The sequence below is a fragment of the Gobio gobio genome (genome assembly GCF_949357685.1).
Source record: "Gobio gobio genome assembly, chromosome: 16".
Lineage (NCBI taxonomy): Eukaryota > Metazoa > Chordata > Actinopteri > Cypriniformes > Gobionidae > Gobio > Gobio gobio.
The window spans coordinates 7015971-7036905 of NC_137109.1; the positions used below are offsets into that span (position 1 = coordinate 7015971).

General features: G+C 43.3%; 1 protein-coding gene across 1 annotated transcript; it reads right to left on the minus strand.

The window, feature by feature from the left end:
- Positions 1-20720, minus strand: LOC307139863 (calnexin). The gene is made up of 12 exons (XM_079838993.1): positions 20401-20720; positions 20195-20265; positions 16197-16255; positions 15817-15958; positions 15651-15732; positions 14317-14509; positions 14097-14182; positions 13804-13965; positions 4724-4843; positions 4546-4645; positions 4390-4468; positions 1-2067 (listed from the first exon to the last, which is right to left on the minus strand). Exons 1-11 carry the CDS (start codon positions 20461-20463, stop codon positions 4392-4394), a joined length of 1155 nt encoding a protein of 384 aa, XP_079695119.1. The 5' UTR covers positions 20464-20720; the 3' UTR covers positions 1-2067; positions 4390-4391.
- Positions 20721-20935: the final 215 nt, after the last annotated feature.

The following is a 20935-nucleotide window of genomic DNA, read 5'->3' on the forward strand; positions in this document are numbered from 1 at the left end:
ATAAAAACATTGGGAGATTTGTTTTATTTTATTTACCTTTACATTACTAGATTTGATCAATAAATGATAAATACATAATTTAAGCACATCCTTCACATTCCTTCAAATTAAATAAAAAAAACTCACAATTTCATGCACAGCCCTTTTAATTCAGCTCAAAACATCTCACATTAGGTGTCTTTGCCGACCTCTTGTAGAAAAAATATAATATAAGATGATATTATAACCTCCCGCAGTTTCTCTTGAAGCCAATACAGAAGTGACTTAAACTGCAATTCATGCACTGGCCACTAGAGACAGACTCCAGAAGGAGCAGAATCTCATTGAGCTCATGTTAAAATGCCCAACTTTACAGCAGAAGAACACATGTTTACAGTCTGGGACACATTGTGGTTTTGGTCTATACGGCTAATTTTGCCCTTCATGACGACTGTGAGGGGGGTGAATTATTTTATAACTCATTTGTTTACATTATATAAAGCTTTAAAGTTCTGCATAATTAAGGGCGTGGCCACTTTGAGTGACAGGTGGATTGCCGTTTATCTGCTGTCTGTTAGTCATCACCTCAGCTCCGCCCACGTCCCGCCTCTTTGCCCATTTTCTGTTATCCGGGAGTGACGCTGACAAGATGGCGACGGCTCAAAACTGCTCTTCAGGATCCTATGGGTGACGTCACGGACACTACAGCCATATTTTTTTACAGTCTGTGCTCTTTCCAGTAGATGGCCTTATAGCTCTATCTGGAGCAAGTGAGCTGTTCCGCTGGGTCCTAAAGTCAGTTTCTCTTCAGCATGCATTCAGATACACATGTAGACATTATAAAATAATTGTTTGGTAGTTTTAGCATTTTTAGGTTTTTCTATGTGTACTGAAGCATTCCTATGGGGGTCAAATTGACACGTGAGGGAAGTAGTTGTTACTTTTTTCAATTTCAACCACAAAACTTCTCAAATCCAGAATTCTCCAATCCAATTTTTTCATGTGTATTCGTGGTTCAAGTGCGACTAAAGTCCTAGGGTCTGTGACCACTCCGATGAACACTCGTTTTTTTTAAACGAGTTTCGGGTCAAACTGACCCGAGGGAAGGATGAGGGTTAAACTTATAACACATCAGAGACAATAAATCAGCAAATTCAGACATAAAAACATCCTTAGTCTTCGGAGGTCTGTAAACTGTCTCAATGACAGTAGATTGTGAGGCAGAGAAAAGGACGTCAACATTGGTACAGACACAGTGATGAAATGAAGTTTCAAGTTATAGCACAATGATATGACAGTCCGTACCCCCGGGGGAGTAAAGGTGTTAAAACAGTCCATCATTTAGTTTAAATGCCAAGTCTCTGTTAAGAACAATAAGTCCAGGTTGTCGTCCATAATAATATCAGGCACATGAAATGCCTTATTATTCACAGATTGTGTGTTGAATACCGCTGCGTTTAATAGGCAAGAAGTCACTGGAGAGGGTGTATTCAAATCCAAATGGGAGAGCGATGACAATCTTAGATTAATCTTCCGCCACAACTTCACAACCGAAATAGAAGACGAGGAATGAACAGAACTCTGATGAAAAGGCCTATATATATCTCCCAGCATCACAGCAGAGATGAGAAGTGTCTTTCGACAAGTAGTAAGTCCGTTGTAAACTCAAGCGTTGGGAAGGGGTGTACCTCAAAACCGTGCTCATGGAACCCATCTTTACTGCGGTCCCAGGAAGATGTGAGTCCACAGAGCCTCGGCCAAGAGGAGCGCCTGGAGCAATTCAAGGTTCACTGGATGCTCAAGACACATCGCAACAGAGGAACTTCCAGGGTGAGTCCGAGAAAACGCAGAATCAAATCAAAATTAGATAAAAACAAGACAAATATCAGATTAAATCTCCAGCCTAGGTGGAGTTGGGGATGGAGGAGGGCGGTTGAATTTAGCATGCAGCCGTGCAGTAGAAGAGTGGCTGAATGAATGGAGATTTAAAAGAACCGCTGTGATTGGTACACATCAGAAACAGCGGATGCAAGCCTGACTGATGGCCTGTCTGAACTAATGTGATGCTTGATGTCACTGCTGAAGACTCTGAAAATGAAAGAATGAAATATGCGTTTAGACTGAACTGTCAACATATGATAGAAACATCATTGGTCAAATCCCACGAAAACATATCTGCGCCATATTTCATCCCAAAATCAGAAGGAAAAAAACATTTTAAGAATCATTAAAGGATTAGTTCACTTTAAAATGAAAATGTCTTGATATTTTACTCACCTCCATCTCATCCAAGATGTTTTTCTTTCTTCAGTGGAAAAGAAATTACGTTTTTTGAGGAAAATATTTCAGGATTTTTCTCCACATAATGGACTTCAATGATAACCAACGGTTGAAGGTCCAAATCAATGCAGTTTCAAATGAAGGGCTTCAGAGTCTCTGACCGATCCCAGACGAGGAATAGGGTCTGATCTAGACAAACCATCAGTCATTTTCAAGAAAATTTACATTATATACTTTTTAACCTCAAATGCATGACTTCGGTGTTGTTCTTCTTCATGACGTCATCACGTTAGAAAGGTCACGCGTAATGACGTCATTCGCCGTGAAGAAGAACAACAACAAAGTCAAGCATTCGAAGTTAAAAAGTATAAATGTTCAATGTAGATCAGACCCTATTCCTCGTCTGGGATGGTGCAGAGACTCTGAAGCCCTTCATGTGAAACTGCATTAATTTGGACCTTCAACCGTTGGTTGCCATCGAAGTCCATTATGTGGAGAAAAATCCTGAAATGTTTTCCTCAACAACTGTAATTTCGACTGAAGAAAGAAAGACACGGACCTCTTGGATGAGAAAGGGGTGAGTAAAATATCAGGACATTTTGAAGTGAACTAATCCTTTAACATCACACCAGGACGGTTTTCTTCTAAATTCTCATTACTGTAATGACCACTAACTAGTTGACCAAAAATATTCAGTCACTAAATAGTCCATACCAAAAATTAGTACTAGACAATAGGTCATTTGGATGCCTGAATATGGTGTTTAAGGAACACACAAAAATGAACAGCATTTGAAAACTACTCAATCACTTTGTGTCAAACTCTCACCATGAGTGTTAAAAGCCGTTTCCAGAAACGTTTGTTAATTCTCTTGAATCAAACGCTCTCCATTGACTTTGTATTGCGTGAGGCTGCCTGTCATTTCTGACTTATCAGCTTTTAGACATTGTTCTGTTTTTTGTTATATGTGACAAAGTGTAGAGCAAACAAGCTAAACAAAACCCAGAACCAAAAAACGGAAGATTTTATAAGCTGTTGACCAAAAAAACGAGCGTTTAAGGACAAAAAAGAGCCCGACACTGAGAACTACACACACTGGAGGGGAACGTAATCAGCGACAGGAAATATAATCTATAAAACTGACATTTGGATATTTGACTTATCAGTGACAACATATTTACTGCACACGTAGGCATACCGAGTGTCAGGATCCCAAAATATACCCATTCTTCTGCTGATGCTTCACGTCTTATTGCCTGTATCCACTTTTGTCTCCTTAAACGCTCGTTTTTTTGGGTCGACAGCTTATAAAAACGTATTTCTGTGTTTTTTAGCTTGTTTGCTGTACACCTTGTCACATATCAGCTTTTAGACATCGTTCTGTTTTTTGTTATAAGTCCGAAATGACAAGGAGGCGCTTCACGCAATGCAAAGTCAATGGAGAGCGTTGGATTTTATTGAAAATAAAGATAAGAGTTTTAAGAGATTGTTCATTTAGTTGTATACATGTGTACATGCATTTTGTTCTCATGTCACAAGTAATAATATCAAGGTTTACTGAGTTTTACACGATTCGTTTGTAGTGTGGTTTTTGGTGAAGTGTATTAAAATTAATGTCGTCACCTGTGCTACATTCTTCTACTTCTTCTCTCACTGCTGTTTCCTGATGGTTTATAGAACAATTACTCTGTCGTTTCACAGAATAGCACAACGGCGAGCGCGTCAAGTAGAAACGCCTTTAGGTGGTACTAAAAAAAGTACCAGGTACTGTACACAGTAGAAAACACAGAGCCAAAATCCGGACGCATGTATAATGCTATATTATTATTTTTTATAATAAAAAAAGTATTATATGGGCAATGATGTAGCTGTTACATTGCTATTTTATTTATAACACATTGAAAATAACACATATGATGTCTTAAGGCCCTATAATGATAACTATATTTGTGTCCACACCAACGTAAATAACGGTAATACAATGATTCTGATAGTATAAGGCAATAACAAATACTTCCATCATGTATTAATATTATACTTTTTGTCCACATTACAGTAATGAGAATGCAAACTGTATTTTTGGGTGGCGTGACCTGCACATGAGATTCACCCTGTCCGGATCATACTTACCGTTAACTTGTTACGTCCGAGTTTCTTACAGCCCTCTTGACTGCTCTGCTTTTAGCCTCAACTCTTGTTTGATTTCCACCTTAAAAACACAAATTTTTTTTATGAATTTTATGACTAGCACAGTGCAGTTTTGCAGGTCCTGTGCGCAGCTCTCACCGTCATCACGAGTGGCGTGCTCCTCCATGTCCTGAGGTCCATCTCTCTGAAGCTCGTCTGTTTTTTTATAGTAATACTGTTGATCTGGTGGACCAAACCGCTAAAATACACACATACACAATACTGAGACAATCACAAATTAAAGTTGTTTAGTGAATATTTATATTGATTTATTTACCTTATTAGGCCACATGAAACTGATAAAGAGGATGATGGGCAGGCCCACAGTGAACACGTAGACGCCCCAGAGCCACGGACGCTTGACCGTCGCCACCAACAGCTTTTCAATCATTCCAGGCTACAAGAGGACAGTGTGAAATACATGTGTTCAGTTTACTGCTAATTATTTATTTTAAATATACACATTTCTGTCAGGACCACTATCGTCAAAGATGCTTGACAATTAGCATAGTTTGGATTGGCGGTACCAACAATGCATTGCAGCTCACCATTTCTTCACATGTTACCTTCACTAGATCATTTTAATTGGGTGTGTCAGTGGATGACGTATTTTGAGTGCACGTGGTCTCATTAATGTGAGCTTCTTATATATGCATGCCAAATAAACTATTTGAAACAGCATTTTGTATGTTCTTTCATAATATTTCAAGCATGTCACCACAGTTAGTTTGGTGATGCAGACTGTAGTTTTGTAGTCAAGACCACCTAAACCGAGACAAAGTCGAGACGAAGACCAGTGTGTGCCGAGACCAAGACAAGACCAAGACTTTGTGGGGTTGAGACCAAGACCAAGACCAGTGTGTGCCGAGACCAAGACAAGACCAAGACAGGGCGAGACCGAGTCAAGACCAAGACCAGTGTGTGCCGAGACCAAGACAAGACCAAGACAGGGCGAGACCGAGTCAAGACCAAGACCAGTGTGTGCCGAGACCAAGACAAGACCAAGACAGGGCGAGACCGAGTCAAGACCAAGACCAGTGTGTGCCGAGACCAAGACAAGACCAAGACAGGGCGAGACCGAGTCAAGACCAATACCAGCGTGTGCCGAGACCAAGACAAGACCAAGACCAGCGTGTGCCGAGACCAAGACAAGACCAAGACAGGGCGAGACCGAGTCAAGACCAATACCAGCGTGTGCCGAGACCAAGACAAGACCAAGACTTTGAGGGGTTGAGACCAAGACAAGACCAAGACAGGGCGAGACCGAGTCAAGACCAATACCAGCGTGTGCCGAGACCAAGACAAGACCAAGACCAGTGTGTGCCGAGACCAAGACAAGACCAAGACTTTGAGGGGTTGAGACCAAGACAAGACCAAGACAGGGCGAGACCGAGTCAAGACCAGGACCAGTGTGTGCCGAGACCAAGACAAGACCAAGACTTTGAGGGGTTGAGACCAAGACAAGACCAAGACAGGTCGAGACCGAGTCAAGACCAATACCAGCGTGTGCCGAGACCAAGACAAGACCAAGACCAGCGTGTGCCGAGACCAAGACAAGACCAAGACAGGGCGAGACCGAGTCAAGACCAATACCAGCGTGTGCCGAGACCAAGACAAGACCAAAACTTTGTGGGGTTGAGACCAAGACAAGACCAAGACTTTGTGGGGTTGAGACCAAGACAAGACCAATACCAGCGTGTGCCGAGACCAAGACAAGACCAAGACTTTGAGGGGTTGAGACCAAGACCGATACCAGCATGTGCCGAGACCAAGACAAGACCAAGACTTTGAGGGGTTGAGACCAAGACAAGACCAAGACTTTATGGGGTTGAGACCAAGACAAGACCAAGACCAGTGTGTGCCGAGACCAAGACAAGACCAAGACTTTGTGGGGTTGAGACCAAGACAAGACCAAGACCAGCGTGTGCCGAGACCAAGACAGACCAAGACTTTGAGGGGTTGAGACCAAGACAAGACCAAGACAGGGCGAGACCGAGTCAAGACCAAGACCAGCGTGTGCCGAGACCAAGACAAGACCAAGACTTTGAGGGTTTGAGACCAAGACAAGACCAAGACCAGTGTGTGCCGAGACCAAGACAAGACCAAGACTTTGAGGGGTTGAGACCAAGACAAGACCAATACTTTGTGGGGTTGAGACCAAGACCAGTGTGTGCCGAGACCAAGACAAGACCAAGACTTTGAGGGGTTGAGACCAAGACAAGACCAAGACTAGTGTGTGCCGAGACCAAGACAAGACCAAGACTTTGAGGGGTTGAGACCAAGACAAGACCAGGACCAGTGTGTGCCGAGACCAAGACAAGACCAAGACCAAGACAAGACCAAGACAGGGCGAGACCGAGTCAAGACCAAGACCAGTGTGTGCCGAGACCAAGACAAGACCAAGACTTTGAGGGGTTGAGACCAAGACAAGACCAAGACAGGGCGAGACCGAGTCAAGACCAATACCAGCGTGTGCCGAGACCAAGACAAGACCAAAACTTTGTGGGGTTGAGACCAAGACTTTGTGGGGTTGAGACCAAGACAAGACCAAGACTTTGTGGGGTTGAGACCAAGACAAGACCAAGACTTTGTGGGGTTGAGACCAAGACAAGACCAATACCAGCGTGTGCCGAGACCAAGAGAAGACCAAGACTTTGTGGGGTTGAGACCAAGACAAGACCAATACCAGCGTGTGCCGAGACCAAGACAAGACCAAGACTTTGAGGGGTTGAGACCAAGACCGATACCAGCATGTGCCGAGACCAAGACAAGACCAAGACTTTGAGGGGTTGAGACCAAGACAAGACCAAGACTTTGTGGGGTTGAGACCAAGACAAGACCAAGACCAGTGTGTGCCGAGACCAAGACAAGACCAAGACTTTGTGGGGTTGAGACCAAGACAAGACCAAGACCAGCGTGTGCCGAGACCAAGACAGACCAAGACTTTGAGGGGTTGAGACCAAGACAAGACCAAGACTAGTGTGTGCCGAGACCAAGACAAGACCAAGACTTTGAGGGGTTGAGACCAAGACAAGACCAGGACCAGTGTGTGCCGAGACCAAGACAAGACCAAGACAAGACCAAGACAGGGCGAGACCAAGTCAAGACCAAGACCAGTGTGTGCCGAGACCAAGACAAGACCAAGACTTTGAGGGGTTGAGACCAAGACAAGACCAAGACAGGGCGAGACCGAGTCAAGACCAATACCAGCGTGTGCCGAGACCAAGACAAGACCAAGACCAGCGTGTGCCGAGACCAAGACAAGACCAAGACAGGGCGAGACCGAGTCAAGACCAATACCAGCGTGTGCCGAGACCAAGACAAGACCAAGACTTTGAGGGGTTGAGACCAAGACAAGACCAAGACAGGGCGAGACCGAGTCAAGACCAATACCAGCGTGTGCCGAGACCAAGACAAGACCAAGACCAGTGTGTGCCGAGACCAAGACAAGACCAAGACCAGTGTGTGCCGAGACCAAGACAAGACCAAGACTTTGAGGGGTTGAGACCAAGACAAGACCAAGACAGGGCGAGACCGAGTCAAGACCAGGACCAGTGTGTGCCGAGACCAAGACAAGACCAGGACTTTGAGGGGTTGAGACCAAGACAAGACCAAGACAGGTCGAGACCGAGTCAAGACCAATACCAGCGTGTGCCGAGACCAAGACAAGACCAAGACCAGCGTGTGCCGAGACCAAGACAAGACCAAGACAGGGCGAGACCGAGTCAAGACCAATACCAGCGTGTGCCGAGACCAAGACAAGACCAAAACTTTGTGGGGTTGAGACCAAGACAAGACCAAGACTTTGTGGGGTTGAGACCAAGACAAGACCAATACCAGCGTGTGCCGAGACCAAGACTTTGTGGGGTTGAGACCAAGACAAGACCAATACCAGCGTGTGCCGAGACCAAGACAAGACCAAGACTTTGAGGGGTTGAGACCAAGACCGATACCAGCATGTGCCGAGACCAAGACAAGACCAAGACTTTGAGGGGTTGAGACCAAGACAAGACCAAGACTTTATGGGGTTGAGACCAAGACAAGACCAAGACCAGTGTGTGCCGAGACCAAGACAAGACCAAGACTTTGTGGGGTTGAGACCAAGACAAGACCAAGACCAGCGTGTGCCGAGACCAAGACAGACCAAGACTTTGAGGGGTTGAGACCAAGACAAGACCAAGACAGGGCGAGACCGAGTCAAGACCAAGACCAGCGTGTGCCGAGACCAAGACAAGACCAAGACTTTGAGGGTTTGAGACCAAGACAAGACCAAGACAGGGCTAGACAGAGTCAAGACCAATACCAGCATGTGCCGAGACCAAGACAAGAGCAAGACTTTGAGGGGTTGAGACCAAGACAAGACCAATACTTTGTGGGGTTGAGACCAAGACCAGTGTGTGCCGAGACCAAGACAAGACCAAGACTTTGAGGGGTTGAGACCAAGACAAGACCAAGACTAGTGTGTGCCGAGACCAAGACAAGACCAAGACTTTGAGGGGTTGAGACCAAGACAAGACCAGGACCAGTGTGTGCCGAGACCAAGACAAGACCAAGACAGGGCGAGACCGAGTCAAGACCAAGACCAGTGTGTGCCGAGACCAAGACAAGACCAAGACTTTGAGGGGTTGAGACCAAGACAAGACCAAGACAGGGCGAGACCGAGTCAAGACCAATACCAGCGTGTGCCGAGACCAAGACAAGACCAAAACTTTGTGGGGTTGAGACCAAGACTTTGTGGGGTTGAGACCAAGACAAGACCAAGACTTTGTGGGGTTGAGACCAAGACAAGACCAAGACTTTGTGGGGTTGAGACCAAGACAAGACCAATACCAGCGTGTGCCGAGACCAAGAGAAGACCAAGACTTTGTGGGGTTGAGACCAAGACAAGACCAATACCAGCGTGTGCCGAGACCAAGACAAGACCAAGACTTTGAGGGGTTGAGACCAAGACCGATACCAGCATGTGCCGAGACCAAGACAAGACCAAGACTTTGAGGGGTTGAGACCAAGACAAGACCAAGACTTTGTGGGGTTGAGACCAAGACAAGACCAAGACCAGTGTGTGCCGAGACCAAGACAAGACCAAGACTTTGTGGGGTTGAGACCAAGACAAGACCAAGACCAGCGTGTGCCGAGACCAAGACAGACCAAGACTTTGAGGGGTTGAGACCAAGACAAGACCAAGACTAGTGTGTGCCGAGACCAAGACAAGACCAAGACTTTGAGGGGTTGAGACCAAGACAAGACCAGGACCAGTGTGTGCCGAGACCAAGACAAGACCAAGACAAGACCAAGACAGGGCGAGACCGAGTCAAGACCAATACCAGCGTGTGCCGAGACCAAGACAAGACCAAAACTTTGTGGGGTTGAGACCAAGACTTTGTGGGGTTGAGACCAAGACAAGACCAAGACTTTGTGGGGTTGAGACCAAGACAAGACCAAGACTTTGTGGGGTTGAGACCAAGACAAGACCAATACCAGCGTGTGCCGAGACCAAGAGAAGACCAAGACTTTGTGGGGTTGAGACCAAGACAAGACCAATACCAGCGTGTGCCGAGACCAAGACAAGACCAAGACTTTGAGGGGTTGAGACCAAGACCGATACCAGCATGTGCCGAGACCAAGACAAGACCAAGACTTTGAGGGGTTGAGACCAAGACAAGACCAAGACTTTGTGGGGTTGAGACCAAGACAAGACCAAGACCAGTGTGTGCCGAGACCAAGACAAGACCAAGACTTTGTGGGGTTGAGACCAAGACAAGACCAAGACCAGCGTGTGCCGAGACCAAGACAGACCAAGACTTTGAGGGGTTGAGACCAAGACAAGACCAAGACAGGGCGAGACCGAGTCAAGACCAAGACCAGCGTGTGCCGAGACCAAGACAAGACCAAGACTTTGTGGGGTTGAGACCAAGACAAGACCAAGACTTTGAGGGGTTGAGACCAAGACAAGACCAAGACTTTGTGGGGTTGAGACCAAGACAAGACCAAGACTTTGTGGGGTTGAGACCAAGACAAGACCAAGACCAGTGTGTGCCAAGACCAAGACAAGACCAAGACTTTGAGGGGTTGAGACCAAGACAAGACCAAGACTTTGTGGGGTTGAGACCAAGACAAGACCAAGACCAGTGTGTGCCAAGACCAAGACAAGACCAAGACTTTGTGGGGTTGAGACCAAGACAAGACCAATACCAGCGTGTGCCGAGACCAAGACAGACCAAGACTTTGAGGGGTTGAGACCAAGACAAGACCAAGACAGGGCAAGACCGAGTCAAGACCAATACCAGCATGTGCCGAGACCAAGACAAGAGCAAGACTTTGAGGGGTTGAGACCAAGACAAGACCAAGACCAGTGTGTGCCGAGACCAAGACAAGACCAAGACTTTGAGGGGTTGAGACCAAGACAAGACCAAGACTAGTGTGTGCCGAGACCAAGACAAGACCAAGACTTTGAGGGGTTGAGACCAAGACAAGAACAAGACCAGTGTGTGCCGAGACCAAGACAAGACCAGGACCAGTGTGTGCCGAGACCAAGACAAGAGCAAGACTTTGAGGGGTTGAGACCAAGACAAGACCAAGACCAGTGTGTGCCGAGACCAAGACAAGACCAAGACTTTGAGGGGTTGAGACCAAGACAAGACCAAGACTAGTGTGTGCCGAGACCAAGACAAGACCAAGACTTTGAGGGGTTGAGACCAAGACAAGACCAAGACCAGTGTGTGCCGAGACCAAGACAAGACCAGGACCAGTGTGTGCCGAGACCAAGACAAGAGCAAGACTTTGAGGGGTTGAGACCAAGACAAGACCAAGACCAGTGTGTGCCGAGACCAAGACAAGACCAAGACTTTGAGGGGTTGAGACCAAGACAAGACCAAGACTAGTGTGTGCCGAGACCAAGACAAGACCAAGACTTTGAGGGGTTGAGACCAAGACAAGACCAAGACCAGTGTGTGCCGAGACCAAGACAAGACCAGGACCAGTGTGTGCCGAGACCAAGACAAGAGCAAGACTTTGAGGGGTTGAGACCAAGACAAGACCAAGACCAGTGTGTGCCGAGACCAAGACAAGAGCAAGACTTTGAGGGGTTGAGACCAAGACAAGACCAAGACCAGTGTGTGCCGAGACCAAGACAAGACCAAGACTTTGAGGGGTTGAGACCAAGACAAGACCAAGACTAGTGTGTGCCGAGACCAAGACAAGACCAAGACTTTGAGGGGTTGAGACCAAGACAAGACCAAGACCAGTGTGTGCCGAGACCAAGACAAGACCAGGACCAGTGTGTGCCGAGACCAAGACAAGACCAAGACTTTGAGGGGTTGAGACCAAGACAAGACCAAGACTAGTGTGTGCCGAGACCAAGACAAGACCAAGACTTTGAGGGGTTGAGACCAAGACAAGACCAAGACCAGTGTGTGCCGAGACCAAGACAAGACCAAGACTTTGTGGGGTTGAGACCAAGACAAGACCAAGACTAGTGTGTGCCGAGACCAAGACAAGACCAAGACTTTGAGGGGTTGAGACCAAGACAAGACCAAGACTAGTGTGTGCCGAGACCAAGACAAGACCAGGACCAGTGTGTGCCGAGACCAAGACAAGACCAAGACTTTGAGGGGTTGAGACCAAGACAAGACCAAGACTAGTGTGTGCCGAGACCAAGACAAGACCAAGACTAGTGTGTGCCGAGACCAAGACAAGACCAAGACTTTGAGGGGTTGAGACCAAGACAAGACCAAGACCAGTGTGTGCCGAGACCAAGACAAGACCAAGACTAGTGTGTGCCGAGACCAAGACAAGACCAAGACTAGTGTGTGCCGAGACCAAGACAAGACCAAGACTTTGAGGGGTTGAGACCAAGACAAGACCAAGACCAGTGTGTGCCGAGACCAAGACAAGACCAGGACAGGGCGAGACCGAGTCAAGGCCAAGACCAGACCAGCACTCCTCAAAATCATCTAAAAGATCCATATCTATTGTCTGAGAAATGTCTTATATTTAATAAATAAACACAATTAGAACAGTAAAGCCGCGTTTCCACCGAAATGACCTGGAATAATTTGTACCAGGAACTTTTTTTACAGGAACTTTTTTTCCGCCAGACCTGCTACTGTCTGCGTTTCCACTGCGGTCTAAAGTACCGTGAAGATTAGACAAATTAGTCCAGAGATGTGGGACTGCGCGCGGCTGCTCCTCCCAGTCAGAGACGGACAATAAGATGGACAATAATCATTTTTGTGCGATACTGTCTGCAACAATAACAAGTATAGAGATGCAAGCAGCGCTGCTTTTGCTGGTTATGTATTGGTTTACTAAAGAGGTCATTAACAAAACGGCCGAAAAAAGACGAGCACTGATACTAAAGTGTATTCTGAAAGCTCGTAAAGCTTGATTTAAAATAAGACAACGTATGTTATTATCAGCTATTACGGACATTGACCGTGAGATTGCTGATACGAATGCGCGCCATCGGACAGAAAGAGCAAGACTGATATTTACTGAACGCAGAACGAACGAACCTCGCAAAAGACTTTTAAAAATGCCGGTTGAAATAAAATGCTACGTTGAGTCAACCAATCAGCATGCTCAGCGCCCAAGTCCCACCCCCGAAAGTTCCCGAACTTTGAAAAAGTACCACCTCGGAACAGGGCCGTTTGGAGGGGGAAATATTTACCCGGAACTTCATTTAGACCCTGCGGTCGAAACACACTGAGTACCAGCCCAAAGTTCCTAGTTCCTGGGGAAAGTTCCTGCGGTGGAAACGCGGCTTAAGACTCAATAGCGCTGTTACCAATCAAATCACAAACAATACAATTCATGGCACAGAAGTTTCATCTGAATAGGTACAATTACACCTGCATAAATAATGTTCAGATTAATTTAACATTAAAACATTACCAGTCACAGAATCACTCATTTATTCAAGCGATTTGTTCAAAGCAGCCGATTCATTTAATAACGAAACATTGCCGAATTAGCAAAGACAGTTTAAAATGTCATTTAATATGAACTTCTTGTTTATTGAACGTTTGTATAAATCAATATCATTTGCAATCACGCTTATATTCATGAAAACAACTTGTGATAACGCTTAATTATATTCTATGTTATATAAAAAAAAACGAAATCTCTGAATTTTGTGGGCCTTTATATTAATTTTGGGCATTTTTGAGACAATGCTGCATTGATTTTGAACCCAACCCAAGGCAACTTAGTAATATCCTTGCAGTTGCGGTTTTGACTGGTCTTGAGATCAAATCCCAAGTCCTCTAAATCCAAGACTGAGGAGAAATGCAGTACTACAACACTATCAGACCGGCTGTTCCGGTTAAAGGATCATGGGGCTGTTTAGCTGTTGCTTACTGCCTTTCTCTGGCTCCAAGTGTCTTCCGTCCAGCGCCTGGCCACTTCCAGACTGTCGCAGAGCAGGATGTTGTCAAACAGCACATCTCCAGTGAGGGTCCACAGCTCAAATCCTACAGCAGCGACGGGGCTCACTGAGAACGGCTGCTCTCCTCTGCTGCCCTAACAACAGCCACAGAAAGACAATGATGTACTGCACACGTCACATGAGATATGCATTCAGAAGTTGGAAACCCATCCACTAATGCCGCATTAGATGAACGAGGCTCCTGTGTTTCGGGAGGAGACTCAACTGGTGGGTCCATGTCTTCCAGCAGACGGCCCTTGTTAATCAGAGTCAGGTCGATGAGGATTTCAAAAGTGTTGTCAGGGTACAAGTCTGAAAAGGAAAACAGCATGTCATTATGCAAGATTACACACTTTCCATACATAAGATGTGCAGTCTAGTTTATTGGAATGGTATAACAGTATTGATGAAGTCACTGAACATGTGTTTGTTTTCTGACTACTCACTTAAAGTGTAGAGATGTGGACGCTGGTCAGTGAAATAGTCACTAAGATCCACTTCGGGTTGCCGAGCGTGTTTTTCCTCATATGTCCCTGTGATGGGATTGCGATGACTGAAGATGAAGTGTACCTTGTGTGAGCTGCCACACTTGTCTGGACCGAACATAATTGTGTATGGGGTGGCATCACTGAACTGGCTCTAAAATCACAATGACAACACTATTGTCATGGCAGTGTATTCTGTCTGTAGAGAAAGTCCGTTTCATTTAACTATCTGGCCTCTTCGGTCAAAAATTCATCGAAACATTTTAAGTTTTGACATTTTAATCGGAATGGGTTGACACTAAAAGCACATTTAAAAGACAATAAGCATGATTTCATATCTTAAATGTCTTGGTGTGTGTTTTGGTCATAATTTAGACTTTTTAAAATCTAATTTCAGCGTTGTATCTCATAATTAGGACATTTAATCATAATTTAGATTTTTAAAACATAATCTTGACTTTAAAGAATTTTTTAATTCCTAATTTCAACTGTTCATCTCACAATGACTCAGCATGTCATATATTTGACTTTTTATCTAATAATGAGGACTTTTAAAATCATATTTTCAACATTTTATCTTGTAATTATGACATAGCATGTCATATTTTTGACTTTTTATCTATTAATGAGGACTTTTAAAATCATATTTTCAACATTTTATCTTATAATTATGACTCAGCATGTCATATTTTTGACTTTTTATCTAATAATGAGGACTTTTAAAATAATATTTTCAAAATGTTATCTTATAATTATGACTTAGCATGTCATATATTTGACTTTTTATCCAATAATGAGGACATTTAAAATCATATTTTCAACATTTTATCTTATAATTATGACATAGCATGTCATATTTTTGACTTTTTATCTAATAATGAGGACTTTTAAAATCATATTTTCAACATTTTATCTTATAATTATGACTTAGCATGTCATATATTTGACTTTTTATCTAATAATGAGGACATTTAAAATCATATTTTCAACATTTTATCTTATAATTATGACTTTATGATAACTGAAATGAGCTGATCAGTAATATAGGTTAATATTTACCCTAAAATTAAATACCCTCAAAATTCTAAGTAATAACAACTAAAAAATGCATTGGTTTTCCTGAAAAAAAAGAGTTACATTTCAAGTCTTCGGTCACTTTTGAGCGCGAAGGAGCCATGTGTGACCCTGAAGAGGACCAGAGGGTTAATAAACTGTTCTTCATGCTTTAAAACACGGAGCTAAACCTGTTCCCGTTCATCACAGTATTATGTGCCGTGAAATGTTGTAGGAATTACCAAACGGAGATCATCTGAATGAGAGAGCAACTTAATGTAGGCTCCACCACAATCCACCACCTTTTGGAAGAACACTTCATACCTGCAGAGGTTTTCAAAAGAACATTTAGTCAAGCAGGTGTGTTTGTGTTTTAAGGCTAGCGGCAAATTGATCCAAATGTCTTACTGTAAGCAGAGAGGCTTGTCTTTAAAGTCAAACACTTTCCGCAGGTGTGCAGATATGGCGTGGTGTCGGCCAGGGGATTTCAGGACTAGGCCTCGGTTTCTCGAAAATCTTGGATCACTTGGTTCCTCTACTACCCAGTCCCCTGTGTGAAAGAAAGGTTCTTCATATCACCAGGTATTTGGCAAGCGCTGTTGTAACAAACAGGATCATATTCAGCAGTCAGCAGGGCATTGTTGCTTAATAAACCCTTGCTTCAGACCCACATCACATCATGTTATGTTGTTATAATGAATGACTGACTGTATAACTCACATTTCAACACTGCTACATTGTTTTGGCATACGTTTCAATATTCAAATTTATATTCACAAACTGCATACCATTATATTTGAGAAGTTTCAGTTGCTCATCTTTCACCGCTTTGGACAAAACCCAGTTTCTTCAGTGCAAACAAGGAGAGAGAGAAAAGCATTTTATGTTAATGAGCAACCAGCACTTAATAACTGGACATAACAGATGTGGACAGAACACATCTAATGTAAGCTAATATGTTACTATTTATATGGGTGTTTCTGCAACTACGGTCACTTTTGACTCTTCCAGATATAAAAATTGAAAAAATCAACCCCTTTGAATTTTTATATTATATTTTGGAACATGGTTTTAATCTCTTCTTCAAAAATCTCTTCTTTTTATTCACTTTTCTTTTTGTTTCTTTTTTTCTAAAATTTTTAAAGAGCAGCTATTATGGCATTTAAAATGTTCCAAATATTGTTTTAGAAGTCCCCAACAACAGTTTTGCATGCATGCAATGACAAAAAAGACTTTAGTTTTCTTATAATATGTATTTATTTTTACCTGTTTTGACAGCGATTCTCAAATGATTCCTTTAGTGATTCACTTTTCAAAACCCCGCCTTTATGTGACGCTAATCTGCGGTGATTGGTCCGATGACCCAGTCAGTTGTGATTGGTATAATCTGTGCAGATATTTTCGGAAACGGAACGCCCATCAAAGTCTTATAGTGACAGTAATTTGTTAATATGTGGCAGGAGTTATGAATATGAAAACCGCGTCGGTACCGTTTGATTGTAATATGAGCCTCAGCTGATCATTCATAAAAAAACTCCTCTATTCTCCTCACGAAGACTCAAATCAACATCCCTCAGGGCTTTTAGTTCAAAAGTGTGCAGATGAGGAGACATATTGATAGATTCTCATATGTCTGTGTCAAATTATTTGTATTTTGAGTATTTGAGTATTTTCGGAGTATTTTTTATTCAATACTTCCTCAAAATGCGCAGATGTAGCCTAATCATGAGCGGTTGAGTCTCTTATGTGTTGTTTTCAGTTCATCCTGGCAGCCGGAGGGCGCTCTGTGCACATGTAGTCCATATATGGTACAGACAGACGAAGAAGAACCATGTGCCATAATAGAAGTCCATAATAAAAGCTTCCTGAGATCGCGAAACATGCAAATAGAGACATTTGAAGACTAATAAACACACAATCGCGAGTTGAAATGCTGACGAAGTCAATGCTGTCGAAATTGATTGCAACACAAGCCTCTCGAGCAGAGGGACTTTTATTATGCCATAGTCGTACTATATACATAGAAACTATAGCCACCACAACATACCACAGATGTAATATACATCTTAGTAAAAAACCTATTCCCTTATCTTATATTCTATTATAAATGTATATATTATAAATCTATTATAAAGTTAATCAACATTTAACATAATAAATAGGCTACAGTAGAATGTGAGATCTACTAAAGGTGGTCATGAGTAGTTTATTAAAACGCTTATTTATGTTGGTGCAGGAGGAGGTTTTCTCAGACTCAGTGCTGCGATAGGATCGGCTCACATCTTATCACACTTTTGGAGCTTTTATGGAGTTTATGGTTATTCGCGCGCCATGCATGCACAATTAAATGAACCAGGCTTCAGTTATGTTGCACAGATAATTGGTCCGTTCCATTCGTACGGGAACTTGGTGCTTATAAAAGCTCACAACGCGCGATGTATATAATTCATATCCTGATTCATGTTTCCATTAAACATGTTAATGTAGGTGTTTGTAGCCTACTTGCTTGAATTGTATATTAATTGTACAATTGTGCATTAATTATACTATATACATCCATTAATTATAGCCTACGTTTTACTATATGGACGAACAAGTTGCCTCCGCCTGTTAGGTAGAGATTGCTCATGTATTTTTCCCGTTCACGTTCGCGCGCCGCCGGTTTAAAAGAGCTCTTCTGATTGGCCGAAATTCTCTGCTCTCTGAACCGCTGCCTCACAGATGCACAAATCACTTTTGCTCCACATTTCGCGTAGTATATGGTGCAAAAGTGAGAGCGCGCAGAACTTGTCATTTGAAGGCGAAAAAACTGCGTTTGAGACTCGTAGCAGCAGATTCAAGCAGTTGTAGTGATTGGACTTGTGATTGTGTTAGAAAAATATCCAAGAAAAGAAATGCATTTGTGACCAAATGTTCTACAAGTGTGCAACTCTCATTGCATGGATTCACATATTAATTTGCGGATGTGCAAAATTTGTCTGTGACTTCACATTTTTGATACAGGTGTGTGAATGCGTTTTGCACCATATTCAATGCAGCAACTGTAGCAAAAATGTGAGCGTATGAGTTTCTTCATGTGTGATTCGTAGAATAGGATTTGTGCACCTGCAGTGAAGAATGTGTGAAGGTGTAACTGTTGTGTTGTGTTTGTAGGTGAGAAAAAAAATCTACAAGTTTACAACTCCTAAAATATTTTTCTCTGTGACTTCAAATTTATTGATACACATATGTGGATATGCTCTACAGATACAAATTCCACTCGCACGCGTGTTCAGTTGTTTTGCACCAAAAATACCTTCATAAATTTCTCACGATTTACAAATAGTTGGAAACATTTGGGATATTGTAAGTACTCAACTGAACAAAATATACAACACTGGCCTAGTGGTTTTTGGATAATTACATAGTGCAGCTTTAAGTACATTTTTGATAATAGGTGGAGGTATACTTTGGAGCTATTAATGCTTCATTATATTTCATTAAATCACATGAATCAGTAATAATGTTTTAAAGGTGCAGTGTGTAAATATTAGTGGCATCTAGCAGTGAGGTTGCGATTTGCATCCGCCCACCCCTCCCTTTCGAAGCACAGAGAGAAGCTACGGTGGCCAACACAGGACAAAGATGTCGTCGTCTGAGACAGCAGAGAGTAGCTAGCGCTCTGTAGAGAAGTTTGTCCATTTAGGACCACCGTAGAAACATGGCGGCACAAAATGGCGACTTCACTGTAAGGGGCCCCGTGGTGTGTGTAGATAGAAACGGCTCGTTCTAAGGTAATAAAAACATAACGGTTCATTATGCAAGGTCTTTATACACCCCTGAAAACAGATACGTTGCATTTCTGTCAATAGATCCTCATAAATATTACACACTGCACCTTTAATGGCAAGGTGTGTAATAATGACACGTGTTTATATTTAGCAATAGCCTGGATGCCAGCCGAACTTAGCCCCGCCCACAACATTTGAGGTCGGGAAGTTCGGTCTGAACTTGATCTTGAGGAGCAACTATGCTGGAACCGGAGCTGTTCGGGCCAATCAAATTGTCAGGGCGGGCTTTATACGATGATGGACAGTAACGTCATCATCCACTTGGGTTGAACTCGTTTACTAAACGGAGAACTTGTTCGTATATGCGTACACCTTTACTATATCTCTCAGAAATGATGATGGTGTTGGTAAGTACTCCATATATCCTTAAATTATTTTACAACACCGGCAAATATCGTTTACACTCATCTTCTTCTTCTACTTCTTCCAGCGTGCGTGCAGTTGAGTTGACAACTATGTCGTTCAACACACGTCACTTACTCCGTTGCTCTGATTGGTTGTAAATCCAATTGAGTACAGAGACATTTTATTTCCTGGTTCGGTTGAAACGCCCCATAATCACAGCCCATTGGAGCAGTATCAGACTCATATTCTTATTTATTTATTTTTTAGTATCAGACTCATATTCTGACTAGAATTGAGTATGACAACATCAGGCTAATTTAACAAGCATCAAAAGACAAATTTGATCATAAATCTAAAATGTCGCTGCTGGGACTGAAGAGTGCCCGTAGATGCAGAAACACATAGCCTCTATATGTGTGTGTGTGTGTGTGTGTGTGTGTGTGTGTGTGTGTGTGTGTGTGTGTGTGTGTGTGTGTGTGTGTGTGTGTGTGTGTGTGTGTGTGTGTGTGTGTGTGTGTGTGTGTGTGTGTGTGTGTGTGTGTGTGTGTGTGTGTGTGTGTGTGTGTGTGTGTGTGTGTGTGTGTGTGTTATCAGTGGGTTTCGACACTTGCCTGTCCAGTGCCGTCTCAAAGGGCTCGGCGAGATAAGCCTGGTCCGGTATCGCGACAGGTCTGTCAGACATCTGAATGCCAAAGCGTTAGTTTGAACAGGTTTGAAAGCAAAAGTAGCTGTATCAAAACTTTTTCTATTATAGCCTATATTAATAAGTTTTACGTCCATTGGTCACAATGCAATATAAGCATAATATTTAGCCTACCTGCGATCCACTGATGAGAGCCAAACACAAACAGCCAAAGAGCAACGGCTGACAGCGCGTCATATCTGACCTGAGGACGATTAGCTAGATGATGAAGATCCTTTCAATTGTTACACCTATAGTTGAGGGACAGTTATGAGTAAGATGTGCTTAACTTTACTTCTTTAACGTGCGTGATCATCTTCCTGTATTTATTAAACGTGGACTTTGATCTATGTCCTTTTGAACGCTTGCGGATTAGCAATAAGAAGCGAGTGAAGTGTTTTAAGGAATCATTGACGGAGGACCGTTGATTTATGCGCTGCACATCCGCTGAATGCTTAAAGGGATAGTTCACCCAAAAATTAAAATTAGCCCATGATTTACATTCCCTCAAGTCATCCTAGGTGTGTATGACATTCTTCTTTCAGACGAATACAATCAGAGTTATATTAAAGTCCTGCCTCTTCCAAGCTTTATAATGGCAGATTCTGTTTTAAAGTGCATCTATCCATCATATAACTGCTCCACATGGCTCTGGGGGTTAATAAAGGCC